Genomic DNA, 22,907 nt, shown 5'->3' with positions numbered 1-22,907 from the left:
TTCCAATGTATTTCTTAGGATAGGAACTGTACTACATCGGTGTGACCAGATCCTCCAAAACTAAGGTAGTGTGTGGACAGAAAAAGGCCAATGAGGTCTTCACTGAGTTCCATGCCAGTGCCATAGGAGCCCACACGGGACAAAAAAAGACCCGAGAAGCCATTTCCAGGCGATATTTCTGGCCTGGAATGGCCGTGGACATTGATAAATTGGTAATTTAATGACACTTGAAGCAAATACGCTTTATATATAATCCGACCAGAAGTTTCCTTTGTCACACAGTTTTATAACTGGTCCTTATGTTATTTCACAAAATATGAAATGACAGTCACTAAATATTGCCAGCTGATGTTAACGTTCATATGAATTGTGTTCTTGGCAGGTGGCCGATTGTATTGTTTGACAGGCCAGCCAGCCCATTATAAAAAAGGAGGTGGAATACACACCTATAAAAGGTAAATATATTTTATATATATTTTTTCTTACATGGCTTTGCTCTGAGTCCAAGGGTCACAGAGGTTAATTACTACTACACAACAGCATGTTAACGTATTAAAATAGATTTTGATAATTGTATTTATTTACACCCAATAAATTATTAAACTGTCTCCAATGATCCTGCTCCCAATCTGATGTTCTTTATTCTACTTTTTTTAGGTCAAACACCCATTTCAGCTTGTTATGCCTCACAATGTTATTTTCCAAGACACCTAGTGGTGGAAATGAGTTTGCAGTTTGTGTTCTATTTTGACCCTCCTGTCTTGCCTTAGTCAGTTTAGTGTGGGTGTGGTCAGAGAGCAGTTCAGGGCAGATGTCAAACAAGCAGCATTGCACTGCGGGCTTTAAAGCTTTCTTTTCGACTATGAAGCTCTAAACCTGTAAGTGTATTTAAATACAATATTGTGGCACATTATTTGTGCATTGTCAGTTTAAGACTGTTAGTAAGATATTTGTGCACATTGTTGAAAGCTAATTACTGGCAGTATTTGTTGTTTTGGATGTTAAATAGGCTATACAGCAGACTTCTATGTTGGTTTATATAGCTATATACACATGTATGTTGTATATAGACATATGCTAAATGTAAATGTTTGTTTATGTGTTTATGTGTTTTTGTTCACAGTTTTACAAATTATACGATTGATCCTTCACTAAAAAGGCCTAAACTACACTACAAACGCTTGGGACTCTTTTTTTCATCAAGGATTATATCATGTTAGCTATCTGCTAAGATATCCAGCAAAAAGCAACAGCAGAATAGAGCTTTTAGGCATGGACCTGGTGGGAAAATTAACCAAGACAAAAAATGACAATCAATATGTCTGTGTCATGATTGATTATTTTACTAAATGGCCACAGGCTTATCCACTAAAATCCAATAATGCGGCAGAGGTGACTGAATGCATTATAAAAAATGTTCCATCAGTTTGAGGCACCAAAAAGGATATTGACGGACCAAGGCACAGAATTTGTCAATACGGTAAATATGGAAACCACGACTATTTGACTGAATTCATGTGTACATTGTAACAGCTTCCAAATATTGGTGTTCCTACATTCATTTTTACACAAACTTTTCTGTGTTTAATACAAAATGCTACATATCCTGGCAAAATGCTCCCTTTTATAATCCCGCACCTACCAAACAATATATATAAACCAAGCTATTTTATTACTGTGTAAGACGTATGTGCACTCTACAGATGTATGCGGATGACACAGTCGTATATACATCTGGTAATACCTCTACTCTAGTTGCGGAAAAGCTAAATTAGACAAAATAGCATCTTTGCTGGCATCATCCTGTTTAACGCCAAACACTAAAAAGACTAACTCTGTCTGCCCATTCCCGTCGTATCAATTCCTAGATATGGTCGTAATTATACTGAATGCACTGGGCATAATAAACACAACATTATTAATATTGCTACTACGGATAATTTGATCAAAAATTCCCTAAAACAGCCCACTACCTATAATATAGGTTTTTCAAACATAAGATCATTGTCTCCCAAAACGTTGTTAGTTAATGATATCATCAGAGACAACAATCTTAACGTCATCGGTCTCAGTGAAACCTGGCTTAAACCAAACGACTTTTTTGCGCTAAATGAGGCATGTCCTCCTAACTTTACACATGCGCATATTGCCCGTCCGCTTAAAAGGGGTGGGGGGGTCGCACTAATATACAACGAAAACTTTAACCTTAGTCCTAACATAAATAATAAATATAAATCGTTTGAGGTGCTTACTATGAGGTCTGTCACACCGCTGCCTCTACACCTGGCTGTTATCTACCGCCCCCCAGGGCCCTGTTCGGACTTTATCAATGAATTCTCAGAGTTCGTTGCTGATCTAGTGACACACGCCGATAATATAATCATAATGGGGGACTTTAATATCCATATGAATACCCCATCGGACCCACCGTGCGTAGCGCTCCAGACTATAATTGATAGCTGTAGTCTCACACAAATAATAAATGAACCCACACATCGCAACGGTAATACGATAGACCTAGTGCTTGTCAGGGGTATCACCGCTTCCAAAGTTACGATACTCCCGTATACTAAAGTATTGTCCGATCATTACCTTATAAAATTCGAGGTTCAGACGCATGTTCGTCAAACTAATAATAATAATAACTGCTATAGCAGCTGCAACATTAATACAGCCACAACGACAACTCTTGCTGACCTACTGCCCTCGGTAATGGCACCATTCCCAAAGTATGTGGGCTTTATTGATAACCTCACTAACAACTTTAACGACGCCCTGCGCGAAACCATTGATAACATAGCACCGCTAAAGTTAAAAAAGGCTCCAAAAAAGCGCACCCCGTGGTTTACAGAAGAAACTAGAGCTCAGAAATTATTATGCAGAAAGCTGGAACGCAAATGGCGCACGACTAAACTTGAGGTGCACCATCAAGCATTTAGTGATGGTTTAATAACTTATAAACGCATGCTTACCTTAGCTAAAGCTAATTATTACTCAAATCTCATCCACCGTAATAAAAACGATCCTAAATTTTTGTTTAGTACGGTAGCATCGCTAACCCAACAAGGGACTCCTTCCAGTAGCTCCACCCACTCAGCTGATGACTTTATGCAATTCTTTAGTAAGAAAATTGAAGTCATTAGAAAGGAGATTAAAGACAATGCGTCCCAGCTACAACGGGGTTCTATTAACACTGACACGATTGTATATACGGCGGATACTGCCCTCCAAAATAGTTTCTCTCGTTTTGAGGAAATTACATTAGAGGAATTGTTACAACGTGTAAATGGAATAAAACAAACATGTTTACTTGACCCTCTTCCTGGGAAACTGATCAAGGAGCTCTTTGTATTATTAGGTCCATCAGTGCTAAATATTATAAACTTATCACTTTCCTCGGGCACTGTTCCCCTAGCATTCAAAAAAGCGGTTATTCATCCTCTTCTTAAAAGACCTAACCTCGATCCTGACCTCATGGTAAACTACCGACCGGTGTCTCACCTTCCCTTTATTTCAAAAATCCTCGAAAAAATTGTTGCGGAGCAGTTAAATGAACACTTAGCGTCTAACAATCTATGTGAAACCTTTCAATCCGGTTTCAGGGCAAATCACTCGACGGAGACAGCCCTCGCAAAAATGACTAATGATCTATTGCTAACGATGGATTCTGATGCGTCATCTATGTTGCTGCTCCTCGATCTTAGCGCTGCTTTCGATACCGTCGATCATAATATTTTATTAGAACGTATCAAAACACGAATTGGTATGTCAGACTTAGCCCTGTCTTGGTTTAACTCTTATCTTACTGATAGGATGCAGTGTGTCTCCCATAACAATGTGACCTCGGACTACGTTAAGGTAACGTGTGGAGTTCCCCAGGGTTCGGTCCTTGGCCCTGCACTCTTCAGCATCTACATGCTGCCGCTAGGTGACATCATACGCAAATACGGTGTTAGCTTTCACTGTTATGTTGATGACACCCAACTCTACATGCCCCTAAAGCTGACCAACACGCCGGATTGTAGTCAGCTGGAGGCGTGTCTTAATGAAATTAAACAATGGATGTCCGCTAACTTTTTGCAACTCAACGCCAAAAAAACGGAAATGCTGATTATCGGTCCTGCTAGACACCGAACTCTATTTAATAATACAACTCTAACATTTGACAACCAAACAATTAAACAAGGCGACACGGTAAAGAATCTGGGTATTATCTTCGACCCAACTCTCTCCTTTGAGGCACACATTAAAAGCGTTACTAAAACGGCCTTCTTTCATCTCCGTAATATCGCTAAAATTCGCTCCATTCTGTCCACTAAAGACGCTGAGATCATTATCCATGCGTTTGTTACGTCTCGCCTCGACTACTGTAACGTATTATTTTCGGGTCTCCCCATGTCTAGCATTAAAAGATTACAGTTGGTACAAAATGCGGCTGCTAGACTTTTGACAAGAACAAGAAAGTTTGATCACATTACACCTGTACTGGCTCACCTGCACTGGCTTCCTGTGCACTTAAGATGTGACTTTAAGGTTTTACTACTTACGTATAAAATACTACACGGTCTAGCTCCATCCTATCTTGCCGATTGTATTGTACCATATGTCCCGGCAAGAAATCTGCGTTCAAAGGACTCCGGCTTGTTAGTGATTCCCAAAGCCCAAAAAAAGTCTGCGGGCTATAGAGCGTTTTCCGTTCGGGCTCCAGTACTCTGGAATGCCCTCCCGGTAACAGTTCGAGATGCCACCTCAGTAGAAGCATTTAAGTCTCACCTTAAAACTCATTTGTATACTGTAGCCTTTAAATAGACTCCCTTTTTAGACCAGTTGATCTGCTGTTTCTTTTCTTTTTCTTCTATGTCCCACTCTCCCCTGTGGAGGGGGTCCGGTCCGATCCGGTGGCCATGTACTGCTTGCCTGTGTATCGGCTGGGGACATCTCTGCGCTGCTGATCCGCCTCCGCTTGGGATGGTTTCCTGCTGGCTCCGCTGTGAACGGGACTCTCGCTGCTGAGTTGGACCCGCTTTGGACTGGACTCTCGCGACTGTGTTGGATCCATTGTGGATTGAACTTTCACAGTATCATGTTAGACCCGCTCGACATCCATTGCTTTCCTCCTCTCCAAGGTTCTCATAGTCATCATTGTCACCGATGTCCCACTGGGTGTGAGTTTTCCTTGCCCTTATGTGGGCCTACCGAGGATGTCGTGGTGGTTTGTGCAGCCCTTTGAGACACTAGTGATTTAGGGCTATATAAGTAAACATTGATTGATTGATTGATTGCTTCTCCATAAAAAAGCAACCTCAAACAAACCTGAATATAAAAATGAATGATGAGGTCATTGAACAAGTACCTGAAGTCAAATATTTGGGCATAATCATAGACTATCAGCTGAATTTTAAAAGTCACATTAAGAAAATGTGTAAAACCCTGAAGGCCAACCTAGGCTGTTTTAAGATTAAAAGAAATTGGCCCTAGTGTGTGAATGTGAGTGTGAATGTTGTCTGTCTATCTGTGTTGGCCCTGCGATGAGGTGGCGACTTGTCCAGGGTGTACCCCGCCTTCCGCCCGATTGTAGCTGAGATAGGCGCCAGCGCCCCCGCGACCCCGAAAGGGAATAAGCGGTAGAAAATGGATGGATGGATGGAAACTGCTTAGCTCTCAGCTGTGCTTTTACTTTTATGAATTCAATGATTCTTTCACACACATCTTATGGCTTAACTACATGGTCCCAGGCACACCAGTCATCAATCAAAACCAATGAGTGTCTTTATAACCGCGGCTTGAAAGTCCTAGACAAGAAGAGTATACGATCTCATCATTGCCAAATTTTAACCAAATTCAATATTTTAAGTGTTACCAATCCTTATTTTGTTACATAAAGTCAAACTGGTTTTTAAATGCTTGGATAACTCTGCTCCTCAATTGCTTGGCAAGGCAATTACAAGACTGCAAAGTGGAACCAGATCTACCACCAGAGCAATGTCAAAAGGCAACTGTTGCGTTCCATTTCGTAGAACATCTTTTGCCCAGACTGCCTTTTCAATAAAAGGACCACAACTATGGAATTCTTTACCTGACACTTTGAAAAGTATATCTGCACTTGTCACTTTCAAAAAACAAACAAAATTATGGCTAGTTGAGCAGCAATTGTGTTCCCATGTTTAGTTTTTACTAATTGTTTTTATCTAGTCTGCACTTTGTGTTGTTATTATTATTATTGGCTTTTATCTAGTTTGCACTTTGTCTGTATTATTTCTATTATCATTATTATTGGCTCTTTTTTTTATTATTATTTTTATTTTCCTATTTAAATGATGTTGGATCTATGTTGTTGGGGACGAGTGTTGTAAATTAGCTTTGGCTACAAACACTATATCATCGGATAACTGTTTCAGATGTCTACGTTTTGTGTATCTGTCCCTATTTCACATAAACCTTAATATATGTATATATATATATATACATATATATACATATATATATATATATACATATATATACATATATATACATATACATATATATACATATACATATATATATATATACATATATATACATATATATACATATATATACATATATATATATACATATACATATATATACATATATATACATATATATATATACATATACATATATATATATATATATATATATATATATATATATATATATATATATATATATATATATATATATATATATATATATATATATATAGTTACAGATTAACAGGAGCGTGTGTGCCAAGCTGGGCATCCAGCAGAGCCTCTGTGCCCCCTACCATCCTCAGACTAATGGTTTGGTGGAGAGGATGAATGGGACCTTCCAAAGGTGAAGGAAATACAATTCCTACCTTTTCTGGGGTCAATCTATTCATTAAATATCATCTATGTGTTCTTCAGTTTACGCTAGTACAATTCAATTGTGGGTTTTTTGACAAATGCAAATTGTAATTTAAAATTTGAACATGTTTTATTTTCCAGGGCGTTCAGCAAACTTGTGGGCACAAAACCAGAAACTTGGGACGAATATCTAGATGCCATTATGTTTGGACTCCGAACCAAAAAAACAATTACGAGGTCATACTCACCTTTTTTTTTATGTTTGGGAGAGAGGCCCGCTACACATCAGAGGTCCCTGAGCACTACAGGGTTAGTGAAGAAATCCTACCATGATTTAATTACGAGTTTCAATATAAACGCTGCTCTGTAAATGCAACCGGAAACAGTGTTAATGCAAGGCAAACAAGCTACACTGTCTCCGGTGAAAAACATTTGAAAAAAAATCCTGCAAAATACATTTTTGTTCACAGCTGGACAGCAGTGTTGAGGCCATTGTGGGAGAGGAAGCTCTGTGGGAGGACATAGAGCGGCTGGAGAGCGTGAGGGATATTGTGCTCAGCAATGTGGCAAAGCAGCAGGAGAGCACCAGGCTGAGGCTGACAACAGGTGCACCAAAGGCAAATCTTAAAGTTGGAGAGCACGTCTGGCGACAGAACGTCAAGAACCAACACAGGAAGGGTGGGAAGTTGGAGGCAAACTTCCTGGGCCCATACACAATAACAGCACTGGAGGGCAAAAGTGCAAATCTGGAAGGAAAAAATGGTGCAGTTTTCCGGAGGGTGAACATTGACCACCTCATCAAGGTGAGGCATGAAGTGCCGCGTATACCTCATAAAACACAATCTTCCACAACCCCTTCTACACCACCTCAGACACCCGCTGCTTCATATCCAGCCAAGACACACTGCCCCACTGTCCTTTGTCTGGCCAAATCCATCATAAAAGCACCTCCACCAGCCTTCTCACTTCCAGCTGCACCAGCCTCCTCACCTCCAGCTGGACCAGCCTCCTCACCTCCACCTCTATACCTCATAAAATACAATCTTCCACAACCCCTTCTACACCACCTCAGACACCCGCTGCTTCATATCCAGCCAGGACACACTGCCCCACTGTCATTTGTCTGGCCAAATTCACCATAAAAACACCTCCACCAGCCTCCTCACTTCCAGCTGCACCAGCCTCCTCACCTCCACCTCCCTCCTCACCTCCAGCTGCACCAGCCTCCTCGCCTCCACCTCCACAAGCCTGTTTTGGAGATGTAGAGGAAAAAACTCCAAAACACAAACTTCAATCCAAATATATAAGTTTTTTTTCATTCTGTGCTTATTACTCAGTTGGAAAAAAAAAACAGAACTTATAATTTTCAGAAAAGGAAATCGTAACATTTTTAAGAATTGTGGTTGAAATGGAAAATATGTTTTTGAGATGGGGTTTTATGTTTTAATAAAAGGTTAATGAATACAGCATGTTTCATGGTTTGATAATGTTCATCTTCTGCAGATGTGAAAGAGGCATTTGCAGGGAAGAAGGCCCACGTCCTTTTTTCAAGGATTGAAAAGTTTAATTTGTATTTTTGGGACATCGAGAGGGTTGGTCCCAACCAGGAGCTTGAGAGTGAGGTATTATGCTGTCATTTTTTTCTGATGCCTTTACATCACTTCACATATGAATCCTGAATGTCAACAAGACCAAGGAGATCATCGTTGGCTTCAGGAAGCACCAGTCCAGCCACGCTCTACTCTACATCAACGGCACAGCGGTGGAGATGGTAAGCAACACCAAGTTTCTGGGGGTGCAGATCACTGATAATATAACCCGGTCCCTACACACCGGAGCTCTTGTAAAAAGAGCTCAGCAGCGCATGCACTTTTTGCGTTGGATGAAAAGAGCACAGCTCCCTATCCCCATTCTCACCGCATTCTACAGAGGCACTATAGAGAGCCTGCTGACAAACAGCATCTCTGTCTGGACTGGAGCCTGCAATGCCTCAGACTGGAAGTCTCTCCACAAAGTGGTGAGGACGGCGTAAAATATCATCAGGACTCCTCTTCCTCCTATCCAGGAGATCGCAAAAAGCCGCTGCCTGACCAGGGCTCAGAAAATGTGCAAAGACTCCTCCCACCCCCACCAGGGACTGTTTTCACTGCTGGACTCTAGAAAGAGGTTCCGCAGCCTCCAAAGCAGAACCTCCAGGTTCTGTAACGGCTTCTTCCCTCAGGCCGTAAGACTCTTAAACGCATCATAATTCAACTCCCCCCAAAATTGATTAACTCGCTGGAATAAAAGACAATATAACATACATCCATTAACGTGGCTGCATGTCAAAAAGTGCAATATATTTATCTGTAAAGTAATCTAATCTATTTATATATATATATTTATTTCATATATATATATTTATAATTTATATACTGTATATTTATTTAATTATATATACACCTTATTGCCTTTTTTTTTATCCTGCACTACCATGAGCTTATGTAATGAAATTTCGTTCTTATCTGTGCTGAAAAGTTCAAATTTGAATGACAGTAAAAAGGAAGTCTAAGTCTATATGTGCATTTCTGGACTATACACATTTTAATCAGGGTTATTTTCTATTAAAAAAGTTAATAATACATAAATTGCAATTTGATGACCAGCAAAATTAGTTGATAACTGATCCTCGATACTGAATATATGTAGCATTTACACACAGCCACTCAACATATGGAACTGCATGTCTCACGCACAATTATTTTGTTTTTCAATCTTTCATAGGTAATCAATGCCTACCTCACCTGTCTTGTGAGGAACTACAATAAAACAAGTGCATGAGAGGCTGGTGTCGACAGTTTTTCGATGACGGCAATTTGGCAAGAGAAAATACCAAGACTCCAAAAAGTATATTGGGGACTGTTATACACATGGAATTTGTTTCTTTGATTATGCAATACATTTTCATTAGTTCATCTTATTTACAGCTCGATCCAATAGTATTCTCCATCCTTGTGGGAATAATGAATGAACATCACCAGTGGATGTTGACGGTGAGATGAGAAGTACTGTGCAAATCTTGCTTTTATAAGATCTGTATTAGGGGTTTTGAAGGCCCTATATACTTTCAAGGGTTGAACTCCCTTTCAAATGCCATTTCTGAAGTCGAAAACATTTTCATGTACCATTTCAATCTTACACATTAATCGGTCCAATAGTAGGTTTGTGCCTCACTTATTTTGTTTCCATGTTAAAAATACAAATGTCATCTACCCACATGAGAGGAGATGCCTTTTTTGGATCCATTGGGGGAATCAGAAAGGAACATTAAGAGATGCCTGGAGTCAACAAGGTATTTTTTTCCATTAAAGGATGATGTCTGATACATAGTACTTGCACTATATATAACGTGAGACAAAAAGCAGCTCTAAGAGCTGCGAAGTGACAATGGTGCAATGGTTTAATAGTTTTTTACAAATAATATTTCGAGCGTTAAGGGCCTTTATGCGAAAGAAAGGCTGCAATGTGACAAGGTGGGCATGCAGCATCCTGGCCCATGCACGCCAGCAAGATGGCACATCATGTGGTGTCCTGGCCTTAAAAGTAAGTGTACTGTACACTACTGAAACAATGTGGACAACCTCAAGGTCATTACCTTTTTCCATAAGAGAAATCCATGACCTGGTTTCTTACATGTTTGTGATATGTACCATTAAGTAGCCCAAAATTTTGATGTTAACAAGAATAACTTGAGTATATTCATAAGTTGCTCAAAGTAAAAACATGGATTTTAGCATCTTGCTAGTTTATGTATTCATCATAAGATGCTTATGATGAGTCAGAGTGCGCCTGAAAGAGTGGGAGCACATCACAGTAGCTCCTTTGAATTCGTTCTCTTTACTTTATTTTTGGTATTAATCTCAACTTTTCTTTCTTTCTTTTAATCTGTTACCTTTCGATAAACCACTAATTATGGTTCTTGGGCGCTTTTGTGTGTTTTCGCTACTTTTCTTTTTCTTTTCGGGCCGTTTTGTGTTTGGCTGTGATCAACGGAGCAGCAGGAATTTTGTTTACACACGCGAGGAACTGTTTGCGCTCTCCTTACCAGCGCTGTGGGGAGCGCGGCCCGACCTTCCCGTGGAACTACGGAAAAAGCGCAGGGGAAGCCGTGCCGGCACAAAGATGAGGGAGCGGAGAAGGAAATTTAAACCTGCAATTCCCTCTGTCCTCATGGGGAACGTGCGGTCTCTGGCAAACAAGATGGATGAATTGTCCGGGCTCGTCCGAACTCAAAAGGAATACGCCGTGTGCAGCATCATGTGCTTTACAGAGACTTGGCTACACGCGGACTTCCCGGACCACAGCGCGACTCTACCCGGCTTCACAACCTCACGGGCGGATAGAAACACGGTCCTGAGCGGTAAGAAAAAAGGCGGCGGGATTGCCATCTTGGTGAACGAGAGGTGGCGTAATCCTGGACATATTACTGTTAAGGAGTGTGTTTGCATGCCGGACATTGAAATTCTAGCTGTGGGAATTCGACCATATTATTTGCCAAGGGAGTTTACTTCTGTAATCTTCATCGGAGTGTATGTCCCTCCTTCTGCTGACGAAGCTGTTGCGTGTGACACCATTCACGCCACTGTTGCTAAGCAACAGACCTAACATCCCGATGCCCTCTGTCTCATTTCGGGTGACTTTAATCATGTTTCCTTGGACTTTTTTTTTTTACCCACTTTCCACCAATATGTGCACTGTGCAACCCGGGAAAATAAAACTCTGGACCTACTATATGCTAATTCAAAAGATGCATGCAGAGCCAGTGCACTGCCCCCCCTTGGACGATCTGATCACAACCTATTGCTTTTAACACCTCATTATGTTCCTGCTGTGAGGAGGCAGCCCATCTCAACAAAATCCGTGCAGATGAGGAACCAGGAGGCATGCATTGCCCTGCAGGACTGCTTTGAGTCTACAGACTGGGAAGTACTCTGTAAACCCCAGGGGACAGATATCGACAGCATCACAGACTGCATCAATTTCTGTGAGGACTCCATCATCCCTACAAAAACTGTCCATTGCTACCCAAATAACAAGCCCTGGATCACCAGCCAGCTAAAGGTGCTGCTGAATAAAAAGAAGCTGCCTTCAGATGCGGTGACCGGGACGAGTTGAGGAGGATACAGTGGCAGCTTAAAAGTCCAGCTGCAAGAAGGGAAAGATGCCTACAGGAGGAAGCTAGAGGCTAAACTCCAGCAAAACAACATTTGTGATGTGTGGAAAGGCATGAAAGCCATAACAGGCTTTAACAACAAAGCCAAACTGCTGGAAGGGGGTGCAGACAGAGCCAACGAGCTGAATTTGTTCTTCAACAGATTTAGCAATGCACCCATTACTGGCCCACCCCCCACTACTCCTGTCTTCACACCTCCCCTGAACATCTCTACACAAAGTCCTTCTCTGATACCTGCCACTGCTGTTCCCCCTCCCCCACTGAGAAAGCCAGCCCGGTGTACCTGACACCAGGACACGTGAGACGACAGCTGGAGAGAGTCAATCCAGCCAATTCAGCAGGCCCTGACCGAGTCAAGCCCTGGGTAGTGAAGGCTTGTGCTGCTCAGCTGACTCTGATCCTCCATTTCATCTTCAACCTGAGTCTGAAGCTAGAACGGATACCAGTGCTATGGAAGACATCCTGCATAGTGCTGGTGCCCAAGAAGCCCATCCCATCGGGCTTGAACGACTTCAGACCTGTTGCCCTAACGTCCCAGGACATGAAGGTCCTCAAAAGACTTTTACTGGAACAGCTGAGACCCCAGGTGGCTCCTTCCCTCGATCCTCTACAGTTTGCATATCAACCCCATGTAGGATTGGATGATGCTGTTATCTACCTGCTGCATCGTGCTCACTCTCACCTGGATGGTGTGAAGGGCACTGTGAGGATCATGTTCCTTGAATTCTCCAGTGCCTTTAACACCATTCAGCCAATTCTGATGAGTGACAAGTTACTCAGGATGGGTGTCAGTTCATCCATTGTCTCCTGGATCACTGATTACTTGTCTGACAGGCCCCAGTTTGTGTGACTGGGGGGCTCCCTGTCAGATACTGTGGTCAGTGGTGTAGGGGCTCCACAGGGGACAGTCCTGTCTCCTTTCCTGTTCACCCTGTACACCTCAGACTTCCAGTACAGTTCCAGGTTCTGCCACCTGCAGAAATATTCTGACGACTCTGCTGTGGTCGGGTGTGTCAGAGAGGGACAGGAATTGGAGTATAGGACACTGATTGCTGACTTTGTGGAGTGGTCTCAGGCGAACCATCTGGTCCTTAACGTGGACAAGACCAAGGAGCTGGTCATCGACGTCAGGAAGAGTAGGACCCCGCTGGAGCCCATCAAGATCCAGGGCCGGGAGGTGGCAGTGGTGGGGCAATATAAGTACCTGGGAGTTCATTTGAACAGCAGACTGGACTGGAAGGACAACTGCAATGCTGTTTACAAGAAGGGAATGAGCAGACTCTTTTTCCTGAGGAAGCTTAGGTCCTTTAATGTGTGCAGCAAGCTGTTGGAGATCTATCAGTCTGTTGTGGCCAGTGCCCTTCACTTCGCTGTGGTTTGTTGGGGGAGCAGCACCAGCAAAAGGGACTCAAACCGGATTGATAAACTGACCCGGAAAGCCGGCCAAACTATTGGCTCGCAGTTGGAGGCGTTTGTATCAGTGAGGGACAAGAGGACACTGGACAAACTGCTGGCCATCATGGACAATCCTTCCCACCCACTCCACCAGACAATTGAGGGACAGCGGAGTTCATACTCCAACAGGCTCCTTCAGCTTACTTCCCGCACCGTGCGATTCAAGAACTCCTTCATTCGACACTCCATCCAGCTGTATAATAACTCCCAATACAGCAACAGATAATATCCGCCTATTACCTGACACCTATGTCTGCTACTTCTTTTTGTTGTTAATGTCTATATTTCATTTTCTGCTGGACTTACTCTTTTTTTTTTATGCTGGGGCTGCCAAATATACTGTGATAGTGTACATAGCATTTGGTATATATGTTACAGACATATATCTGTATATATTGTATACTGTACACATGATAAGAATATATTGTATATATTCGCAGATATGTTATATTTTACATTGCTATACCTAGTCTATTTATACCTGCATTGTCCTTTCCATCCTTACACTTTCCATCATTGTAACTAAGCTACTATGTTGAACAATTTCCCTTGTGGATCATTAAAGTTTGTCTAAGTCTTATATCCTAACCACATGTTTTGTTTGTTTGCAGAGAAAATATTGAAATGGCAGCCAATTAACATCAAGACAAATCTTACGGCTGTGAACAAGTTGAGACTTGATATTGCCATTGTCCTCCTGCAAGAAACAGGTGCATTTTATTTTTAGCAGATCAATATTAATTACTTCATGTTTGAGCTGTTTTAAACCCATGCCCTTCAGTTGAAATGACAGGGGAGGGGGTAAATCATTGAAATAAGGTTTTGCCACTAACATTTTTAAACCATAACAAATATTGATGGCACAGATTAAATCAAATGATCAGGACAGCCTGATACAATTACATATTACTGGTGTTTATTTTGGCCTTCACGGTGGCTGTATGGGTTCCCTCCGGGTACTCTGGCTTCCTCCCACTTCCAAAGACATGCACCTGGGGATAGGTTGATTGGCAACACTAAACATTGGCCCTAGTGTGTGAGTGTGAATGTTGTCTATCTGTGTTGGTCCTGCGATGAAGTGGCGACTTGTCCATGGTGTACCCCGCCTTCCGCCGGATTGTAGCTGAAATAGGCACCAGCACCCCTCGTTACCCCAAAGAGAATAGGCGGCAGAAAATGGATGGATGGATGGAGGGAGTTTATTTTAATTTCAACAAGATATTTGAAGAAATTCGAGAGTGAATATTGATGCATACTCTTTTTTGGAACAGATGATCTCAGCAAGGTCTGTCATAGCTGTGGGATGGAGGAGAGCGATAACCCTCACTGGGTACGTTTTCACTGTGCAATACAGTCAGGCTGTGAAATAGCAGGGCATAGATAACATAATTATTGTAGTAAAATAGTAACAGTGACAATGATGAATTATTTTAATCCGGAATTTTTACACATTTAATGGCCCAACTTATCTGCCTTCTCTCCTCCATCCTCATCCTCACCTTAGATCTGCTGTGACATCTGTGAGAGGTGGTTTCACCACGAGTGTGTCCTGAGGCCAGATGTGGATGGGGATCACCTGTGCCCTGCATGCTTATGATGAGGGATGAGGTATTGCACAATATTTATATTATAATATTTCTGTTTGTATAGTTTCTTATGAGGATTTATATTTTATTACAAAAAAGTGTTCTATATTGATTGTCTTTGTGTTCACTTTATTTGACGTTTGACTTTGAATATTGTATATATAAATTATTTAACTATGTGTGGATTTTGTTATTTGTTTGTATTAAAAGAAATTGTATTATACCTTGTTTGATAAGAAATTGTATTTCTTCTCCTCTGACCTGAAAAAACCTATTTAATTACAAGACTAGTTTCTGATTATATTATAGTAATACCGATGTATTTATGATGTTTGGTGTGACAGGGACTTTATCTCTATTGTGAGGTAAACTTTGTTAGAGAAGTCCCATGTACCAAGAGCTGGGGACACTGTACATACCAAGAAAAACATTGGGGGTGCATCCTCAGGCAGGTGGACTCAACGTCCTGCCTAAAAATGCACCCCCACCATAACTCCACCTCTGGAGGTCTGATCATCACATTGTTTCCACTGTACACGGGGGGTGAGGATGAGTCACCAGGGTGAGTTTAATGTCTCTATGAGGTTCCTAGCCAGAGATAGATGGGGGGTGCATTCTCAGGCAGGTGGAATCAACGTCTTGCCTGAAAATGCACCCCCACCATAACTCCGCCTCTGGTACTTCGGGTACTTTTGGTAACGTTATTTGTGAATGTTCAATTTGAAACTTCTTAAAACCAAATCAATGGTAGATATCAGATGCATTCATTTATTTATTCGTCCATGCACCCATGAGCTTCTTAAGGTTAAAGAAAATGTCATATTTAAAAAATATGGAGTATTGGATCACGACAACACGTCGAATTAATTTGTTCTCCTTGATGTCTCTAAAAAAGTACATAGACGCTTACTTTGGTGTATATATTCTTTACATTAAGCTGTCAAGTAGGGCTGGGCTATATTGCCTTTTCTTAATATCGCGATATTTTTAGGCCATATCGCGATATACGATATATATTACGATATTTTGCCTTGGCCTTGAATGAACAATTGATACATATAATCACAGCAGTATGATGATTCTATGTGTCTACATTAAAACATTCTTCATACTGCATTAATATATGCTACTTTTAAACTTTCATGCAGAGAGGGAAATCACAACTAAGTCAAAGTGTATTTATCAAAGTTATTAAGCAATGGCACAAACATTCAAGTCATTTCCAAAACATAAAACGCATGATTGTTAGAGACATTTTAAGTGTCAAATAAAAATGAGCTGCATTACAGGAAATCAAATAGTATTCGTCCTTCACTATGTGGTGTATTACTACGGACGTTAGGAAATTCTCTAGCGAGTGACTTTACGAATGATGCTACATATTAGCAGTAATGCAAATTTTTATAGTAACGCTTTTTCCCCCCACACTTGACATATTCCCACTTGAAGCCTAACCACTGCCAGACGATGGAAACCCTGCTTATTTTATTGGGAATAAAGTCTTCATTTGTTACCAGATCTGCAGCATCTTTCTCTCGTACGGCTACGTTGGCAGCTAACATTAGCCACGCCCCTAGCTCTCTACCCTGCGACTGCGATGGCGTGTATGTGACGTGTGACGTGACAGTTTGTGACGTATGTAAGAATGTGCGCCTGCTTTTCTGCGAGAAGGAGAGACAGGAAAGAGCGAGTAGAGCCTGAAGTGTACGCCCGCAGCTAAAAGTCCTGCGTGTGAACGTATATTCGAATATTACGATATAGTCATTTTCTATATCGCACAGAGACAAACCCGCGATATAGCGTATATGTCGATATATCGCCCAGCCCTATTGTCAAGGTAGACAATACTACATTTTCGGGACAGCAAATATTCCAATATTAAATGGTTATTGTTTTCGCCTTATCTGAATAGCCTGAATGACGGCAAAATCATTAAAGAATCACAATTTTGAATCCATCCACAAGTAAGGAAAACGTGGATTATTTCACTTTATGTACTTTTTTATGCCGAAAGAGGCGATTTCCGCCAGTTGAACTAGGGCTGGGCGATATATCGATATATCGCTGGTTTGGCTCTGTGCGATATAGAAAATGAATATATCGTAATATTCGAGTATACGTTCTCCCACAGTTGCTTTTAGCTGCGGGCATTACACCTCAGGCTCTAGTCACTCTTTCCTGTCTCTCCTCACAGACAAGCAGGGGCACATTCTTACATACGTCACATACTGTCACGTCATACGTCACATTCGTATACGCCCTCGCCCAACAGAGAGGTAGCAGACTGGGCTACGTTAGCTGCTAACGTAGCCGTACGACTGGGAATACGAGAGAAAGAAGGTGCGGATCTGGTAACAAATGAAGGAAGACTTAATTCACAATTAAAAACAGCAGGGAATCCATCGTCTGGCGGTGGTTCGGCTTCAAGTGGGAATATGTCGAACAGACAACCGTAATTTGTCAAGTGTGGGGCAAAAGCGTTGCTATAAAATGTAGCATTACTGTTAATATGTAGCATCATTTGAAAAGTCACTCGCTAGAGAATGAAGAGAATTTCATAACGTTCGTCGTAACCTACCACACAGTGAAGGACAAATACTATTTGATTTCCTATTATGCAGCTAATTTTTATTTGACACTTAAAAAGTCTGTAACAATTTTGCACTTTAAGTTTTGGAAATGACTTGAATGTTTGTGCCATTGCTTAATAACTTTAATAAATACACTTTTGGTCAATTGACTTAGTTGTGATTTCCCTCTATGCATGAAAGTTTAAAAGTAGTGTATATTAATGCAGTATGAAGAAGAATGTTTTAATGTATACACATATAATCACCATACTGCTCTGATTATATGCATCAAGTGTTCATTCAAGACCAAGGCAAAATATCGTAATATATATTGTATATCGCGATATGGTCTAAAAATATTGCGATATTAAAAAAAGGCCATATTGCCCAGCCCTACCCTGTGATGTACTCTATGCCGAAAGAGGCGATTTCAGCCACTTCGGTCCTTACAGCCGAGTTTAGATATACTTTTCGAGACGAGTGACGTAAGCGCGCTCCCACCAGGGGGTGCAATCTAAGGCACAACACCAGCCCCTGGCTGAGTAATTTTTCTCGCTCTCTAGGTGAGTTGGTTGCGAAAATTATACGGTCTCTGACCATCTCGTCGCTGTCTGTGTAGTTACAGTCTTTAACTAGTAACTTGAGATCTGTCACAAAGTGCTCAAATGACTCCGGTTTCCTTGCGTCTTTCCCTGGAATTTATATCTTGTAAATATAGGATTTGCTTTTGGGGTTAGGTATTCTGAGAATCTGTCGTAATATGGGGCTTCACGGTAGCAGAGGGGTTAGTGCGTCTGCCTCACAATACAAAGGTCCTGAGTAGTCAGGGTTCAATCCCGGGCTCAGGATCATTCTGTGTGGAGTTTGCATGTCCTCCCCATGAATGCGTGGGTTCCCTCCGGGTACTCAGGCTTCCTCCCACTTCCAAAGACATGCACCTGGGGATAGGTTGATTGGCATCACTAAATTGACCCTAGAGTGTGAATGTTGTCTGTCTATCCGTGTTGGCCCTGCGATGAGGTGGCGACTTGTCCATGGTGTACCCCGCCTTCCGCCCGATTGTAGCTGATAGAGCCACCAGCGCCCCCCGCGACCCCAAAGGGAATACGCGGTAGAAAAATGGATGGATGGATGTCGTATGTTTTTAGCAACTTAGCTTCATCTTCAGTCAGTGTCCATGTGTTGCTGATGTCCCGTCTTTTGGCGCCGACCCACAGCAGAAGAAAGCTGCATTTTTCCTCTTCTGTTCTCTCTTTGAGCGGTCCTGTGAACATGAGTTGTGCATGTTGCTTGAATCTCCGCCACGCATCTGGTAGATTAGATCAGTGGTTCTCAACATTTTTTCAGTGATGTACCACTGTGAAAATGTTTTTAATTCAAGTACCCCTAATCAGAGCAAAGCATTTTTGGTTGAAAAAAAAAAAAAAAAAGAGATAAATAAGTAAAATACAGCACTATGTTATCAGTTTCTGATTTATTAAATGGTTTATCAGTGCAAAATATTGCTCATTTGTAGTGGTCTTTCTTGAACTATTTGGAAAAAAATATATAAAAATAACTAAACACTTGTTGAAAAATAAACAAGTTATTCAATCATAAATAAAGATTTCTACACATAGAAGTAATCATCAACTTAAAGTCCCCTCTTTGGGGATTGTAATAGAGATCCATCTGGATTCATGAACTTAATTCTAAACATTTCTTCACAAAAAAATACATCTTTAACATCAATATTTAAGGAACATGTCCACAAAATATCTAGCTGTCAACACTGAATATTGCATTGTTGCATTTCTTTTCACAGTTTATGAACTTACATTCATATTTTTTTGAAATATTAGTCAATAAATATATTCATAAAGGATTTTTGAATTGTTACTACCGTATGTCCTTGAATTGCCGCAGGGCATATAGTATGCGCCTGCCATTAATTACTCGCTTCCCAAAATAATTAGCGCATGCTTAGTATTACCGCCTGGTCGAACTCGTAACGTCACGAGTGACACTTCCCCTGTCATCATTTTCAAAATGGAGGAGGCTGATTTCAATACCGGTAATTTGAAATCACATAAAGGGAAGAAGATTAAGAGCTATTCAGTAGGATTTACGGTCCAAGCTTACATCACACAAAATTTTTTTACTGCATACCTTTGGTAAGTGCCGGAGTGAGAAGAGGTTTTAAAATAATTAGCGCATGCTTACTTTTACCGCATGCCTTTGATAAGCGCTGGAGTGAGGAGATGTTTTAAATTAATTAGCGCCCAGGCGGCAATTCAATATAATACGGTATTTTTTAAAAATCTCACATACCCCTTGGCATACCTTCAAGAACCCCATTTGAGAATCCCAGTCCATCTTCGGGGTAGGTACGCCAAACGCTTCCATTGTTGACTTTTTCCCGCCTTTTTTTTTTTTTTGTTCGACTAGTTTTCTTTTTCTCGCGGGTCCGCCGTCTTATTACTTTCACCCTGACACTCTTGTGATTAGCTATTCACGAGAAGTATAATATACTAATCTGGATAATAACTGGACACGGAAAACTCTTAATTCTCAGTTTAGCCCGGGAGCTTTGTTTGTTTTACCTCTTAGTCGAACACTGGCAATTCCCACCTGCACTTCCGGTTCAGGAAGCGCAACATCCTTTTATAGCAGTAAGGATTCTTTCACAATAAAGGTTTCAGCCGTAAACATTACAGACATCATCTTTTATAGTTTGGGATTTGACTTAAAAGCGTTATCAATCATTATTGAACAGGAAATGATTAAACTTAAGAGATGGTTTGATGTCAATAAATTATCATTAAATATAAAAAAAACAAAGTTTATGATTTTTTGTAAGAGGAAAAGGGAGTAAACCATCAAACTGTCAATAGATGGAATCGATATTGGAATAGTTTCTGAACTTAAAGGCCTACTGAAACCCACTACCACAGACCACGCAGTCTGATAGTTTATATATCAATGATGAAATCTTAACATTGCAACACATGCCAATACGGCCTTTTTAGTTAACTAAATTGCAATTTTAAATTTCGCGGGAAGTATCCTGTTGAAAACGTCACGGATTGTGTGACGTCACGGATTGTAGCGAAAATTTTGTTCCAGCCCCATCCCAGCTATAAGTCGTCTGCTTTAATCACATAATTACACAGTATTCTGGACATCTGTGTTGCTGAATCTTTTGCAATTTGTTCAATTAATAATGGAGACGTCAAAGAAGAAAGATGTAGGTGAGAAGCGGTCTATTGCGGCTGCCTTTAGCAACACAAACACAGCCGGTGTTTCCTTGTTTACATTCCCGAAAGATGACGGTGAAGCTTTACTATGGAACAGAGCGGTCAAGCAAACATGGTTCCCTACCAGAGGTTTCGGTGAGAAAATTGTGGTAGTAAGTCGGATCTTACCGTAGACATGAGCGGAGCATGCGTCGTTCTTCGTGCACCTGTCTAAGAGGCAGCTGCGGACTCTCTTGCCTCCTCCCACCGGCCGCCCCTGAACGTGGGATGCTTCCACCGTGGAGGAGGGGGAAAAAAAGCTCAGCCCAGCCCCAACGACTGCCTTTGCTTCGCCTCGTCGAGAAACGTCGAGACACTGGGGGTCACCACACCCGTGGCCACACCCCTCCGACTTTTAGGTACGACCATATAATCTGACTAAAACACTGGTAACACAATAAGCAGATAAGGGATTTTCCAGAATTCTCCTAGTAAATGTGTCTAATAACATCTGAATTGCTCCCACTGCCCTCGTCTTTTTTCTTTTCTTTTTTTTTTCTTTCTAGTCCTTCACTCTCACTATCCCCATCCACAAATCTTTCATTCTCGCTCAAATTAATGGGGATATCGTCGCTTTCTCGGTCCGAATCGCTCTTGCTGCTGGTGGCCATGATTATAAACAATGTGAGGATGTGAGGAGCTCCACAATCAGTGACGTCACGCGGACATCGTCTGCTACTTCCGGTACAGGCAAGGCTTTTTGATTAGCGACCAAAAGTTGCAAACTTTATCGTCGATGTTCTCTACTAAATCTTTCCAGCAAAAATATGGCAATATCGCGAAATGATCAAGTATGACACATAGAATGGACCTGCTATCCCCGTTTAAATAAGAAAATCTCATTTCAATAGGCCTTTAGATTTTTACGCGTGATACTGGATGATGGTTTGACATGGAAATCTCATATTGCACATGTACGGAAAAAGATGTCTAAGGGTATTTTTATATTGAACAAGGTAAAATATGTGTTGGATTATATAGGGCAATGCGTATATTGTATTGTGCACTTATATTGCCATATAAGTGTGGAAGTGTTGGGGAACACATATAAGAGTAACATAAAGGCATTGTATCAACCAGGGGCGTCACTAGACCTAATACTGTACTGGGGCACAAATAATTCATGTGAGCGTGCAAAGCGCGCAAGCAAAAACATTTTTTAGCACTTATTTATCATAAAAAATACATAAAAAGTGCTTCAAACTATGAAATCATATCAGATTATGTTGTATGGATCTTTGATTAACCACCTGAAATTAACTAATGCATTTGACCTACTTGTGAACTTTTTTACTCCAGACTTCTAAACTGGTACTTGTAAAAGCAAAAAGGAAGATCAATTAATCTTTTTGAAATATTTATTGCATTAATCATCTGCAAATGTAACATCTACAAAAGTAAAACAAAAAATAAAGCACCCCTACATCTCTGGGTTCTTTTATATTATTTAATTTCCATTTATGGCAATGTGGCTAATCCTATTTCCGATACACAAAACTATAAAATATACACAAAACAATAAAGCCACAGTAGTAGACTAAATGAACAACTGTTGTGTGTCTGTTCAGGGAATCATTTTCTGAGAAGTAAACTGTAACGTCTCGTTTTCATTTTTGCAAAGTGGTCAATCACTCTAAACCAGGGGTGCCCACACTTTTTCTGCAGGCGAGCTACTTTTCAATTGACCAACTCGAGGGGCTCTACCTCATTTATATATATCATTTATATTTATTTATTTATGAAAGAGACATTTTTGTAAACAAGTTAAATGTGTTTAATGATAATACAAGCATGTGTAACACATATAGATGTCTTTCTTTCACGAAGACAAGAATATAATTTGGTGTATTACCTGATTCTGATGACTTGCATTGATTGGAATCAGACAGTAATGATGATAACGCCCCCATTTTCAAATGGAGGAGAAAAAAAGTTGTCCTTTCTGTACGATACCA

General features: G+C 40.9%; 2 protein-coding genes across 3 annotated transcripts; both read left to right on the top strand.

Moving 5' to 3' along the window:
- Nucleotides 1-785: 785 nt before the first annotated feature.
- On the top strand, nucleotides 786-8,449 carry LOC133536406 (uncharacterized). 2 transcript variants are annotated; one of them, XM_061876898.1, is made up of 4 exons: nucleotides 805-878; nucleotides 6,731-6,843; nucleotides 6,996-7,163; nucleotides 7,325-8,449. In XM_061876898.1, exons 3-4 carry the CDS (start codon nucleotides 7,113-7,115, stop codon nucleotides 7,994-7,996), a joined length of 723 nt encoding a protein of 240 aa, XP_061732882.1. In that variant the 5' UTR covers nucleotides 805-878; nucleotides 6,731-6,843; nucleotides 6,996-7,112; the 3' UTR covers nucleotides 7,997-8,449. The 2 variants fall into 2 exon arrangements, with proteins under 2 accessions (XP_061732883.1, XP_061732882.1); XM_061876899.1 differs by lacking the exon at nucleotides 6,731-6,843 and having other exon boundaries at nucleotides 786-878.
- A 2,260-nt stretch (nucleotides 8,450-10,709) lies between these two features.
- Nucleotides 10,710-15,269, top strand: LOC133536408 (uncharacterized). The gene is made up of 4 exons (XM_061876900.1): nucleotides 10,710-11,253; nucleotides 14,133-14,231; nucleotides 14,793-14,851; nucleotides 15,026-15,269. Exons 1-4 carry the CDS (start codon nucleotides 10,806-10,808, stop codon nucleotides 15,116-15,118), a joined length of 699 nt encoding a protein of 232 aa, XP_061732884.1. The 5' UTR covers nucleotides 10,710-10,805; the 3' UTR covers nucleotides 15,119-15,269.
- The last annotated feature ends 7,638 nt before the right edge of the window (nucleotides 15,270-22,907 follow it).

Source organism: Nerophis ophidion, linkage group LG17 (assembly GCF_033978795.1).
Source record: "Nerophis ophidion isolate RoL-2023_Sa linkage group LG17, RoL_Noph_v1.0, whole genome shotgun sequence".
Taxonomy (NCBI): Eukaryota; Metazoa; Chordata; class Actinopteri; order Syngnathiformes; family Syngnathidae; genus Nerophis; species Nerophis ophidion.
The sequence above is the reverse complement of the archived record's forward strand: the minus strand, read 5'-3'. Positions and strand labels throughout refer to the sequence as shown.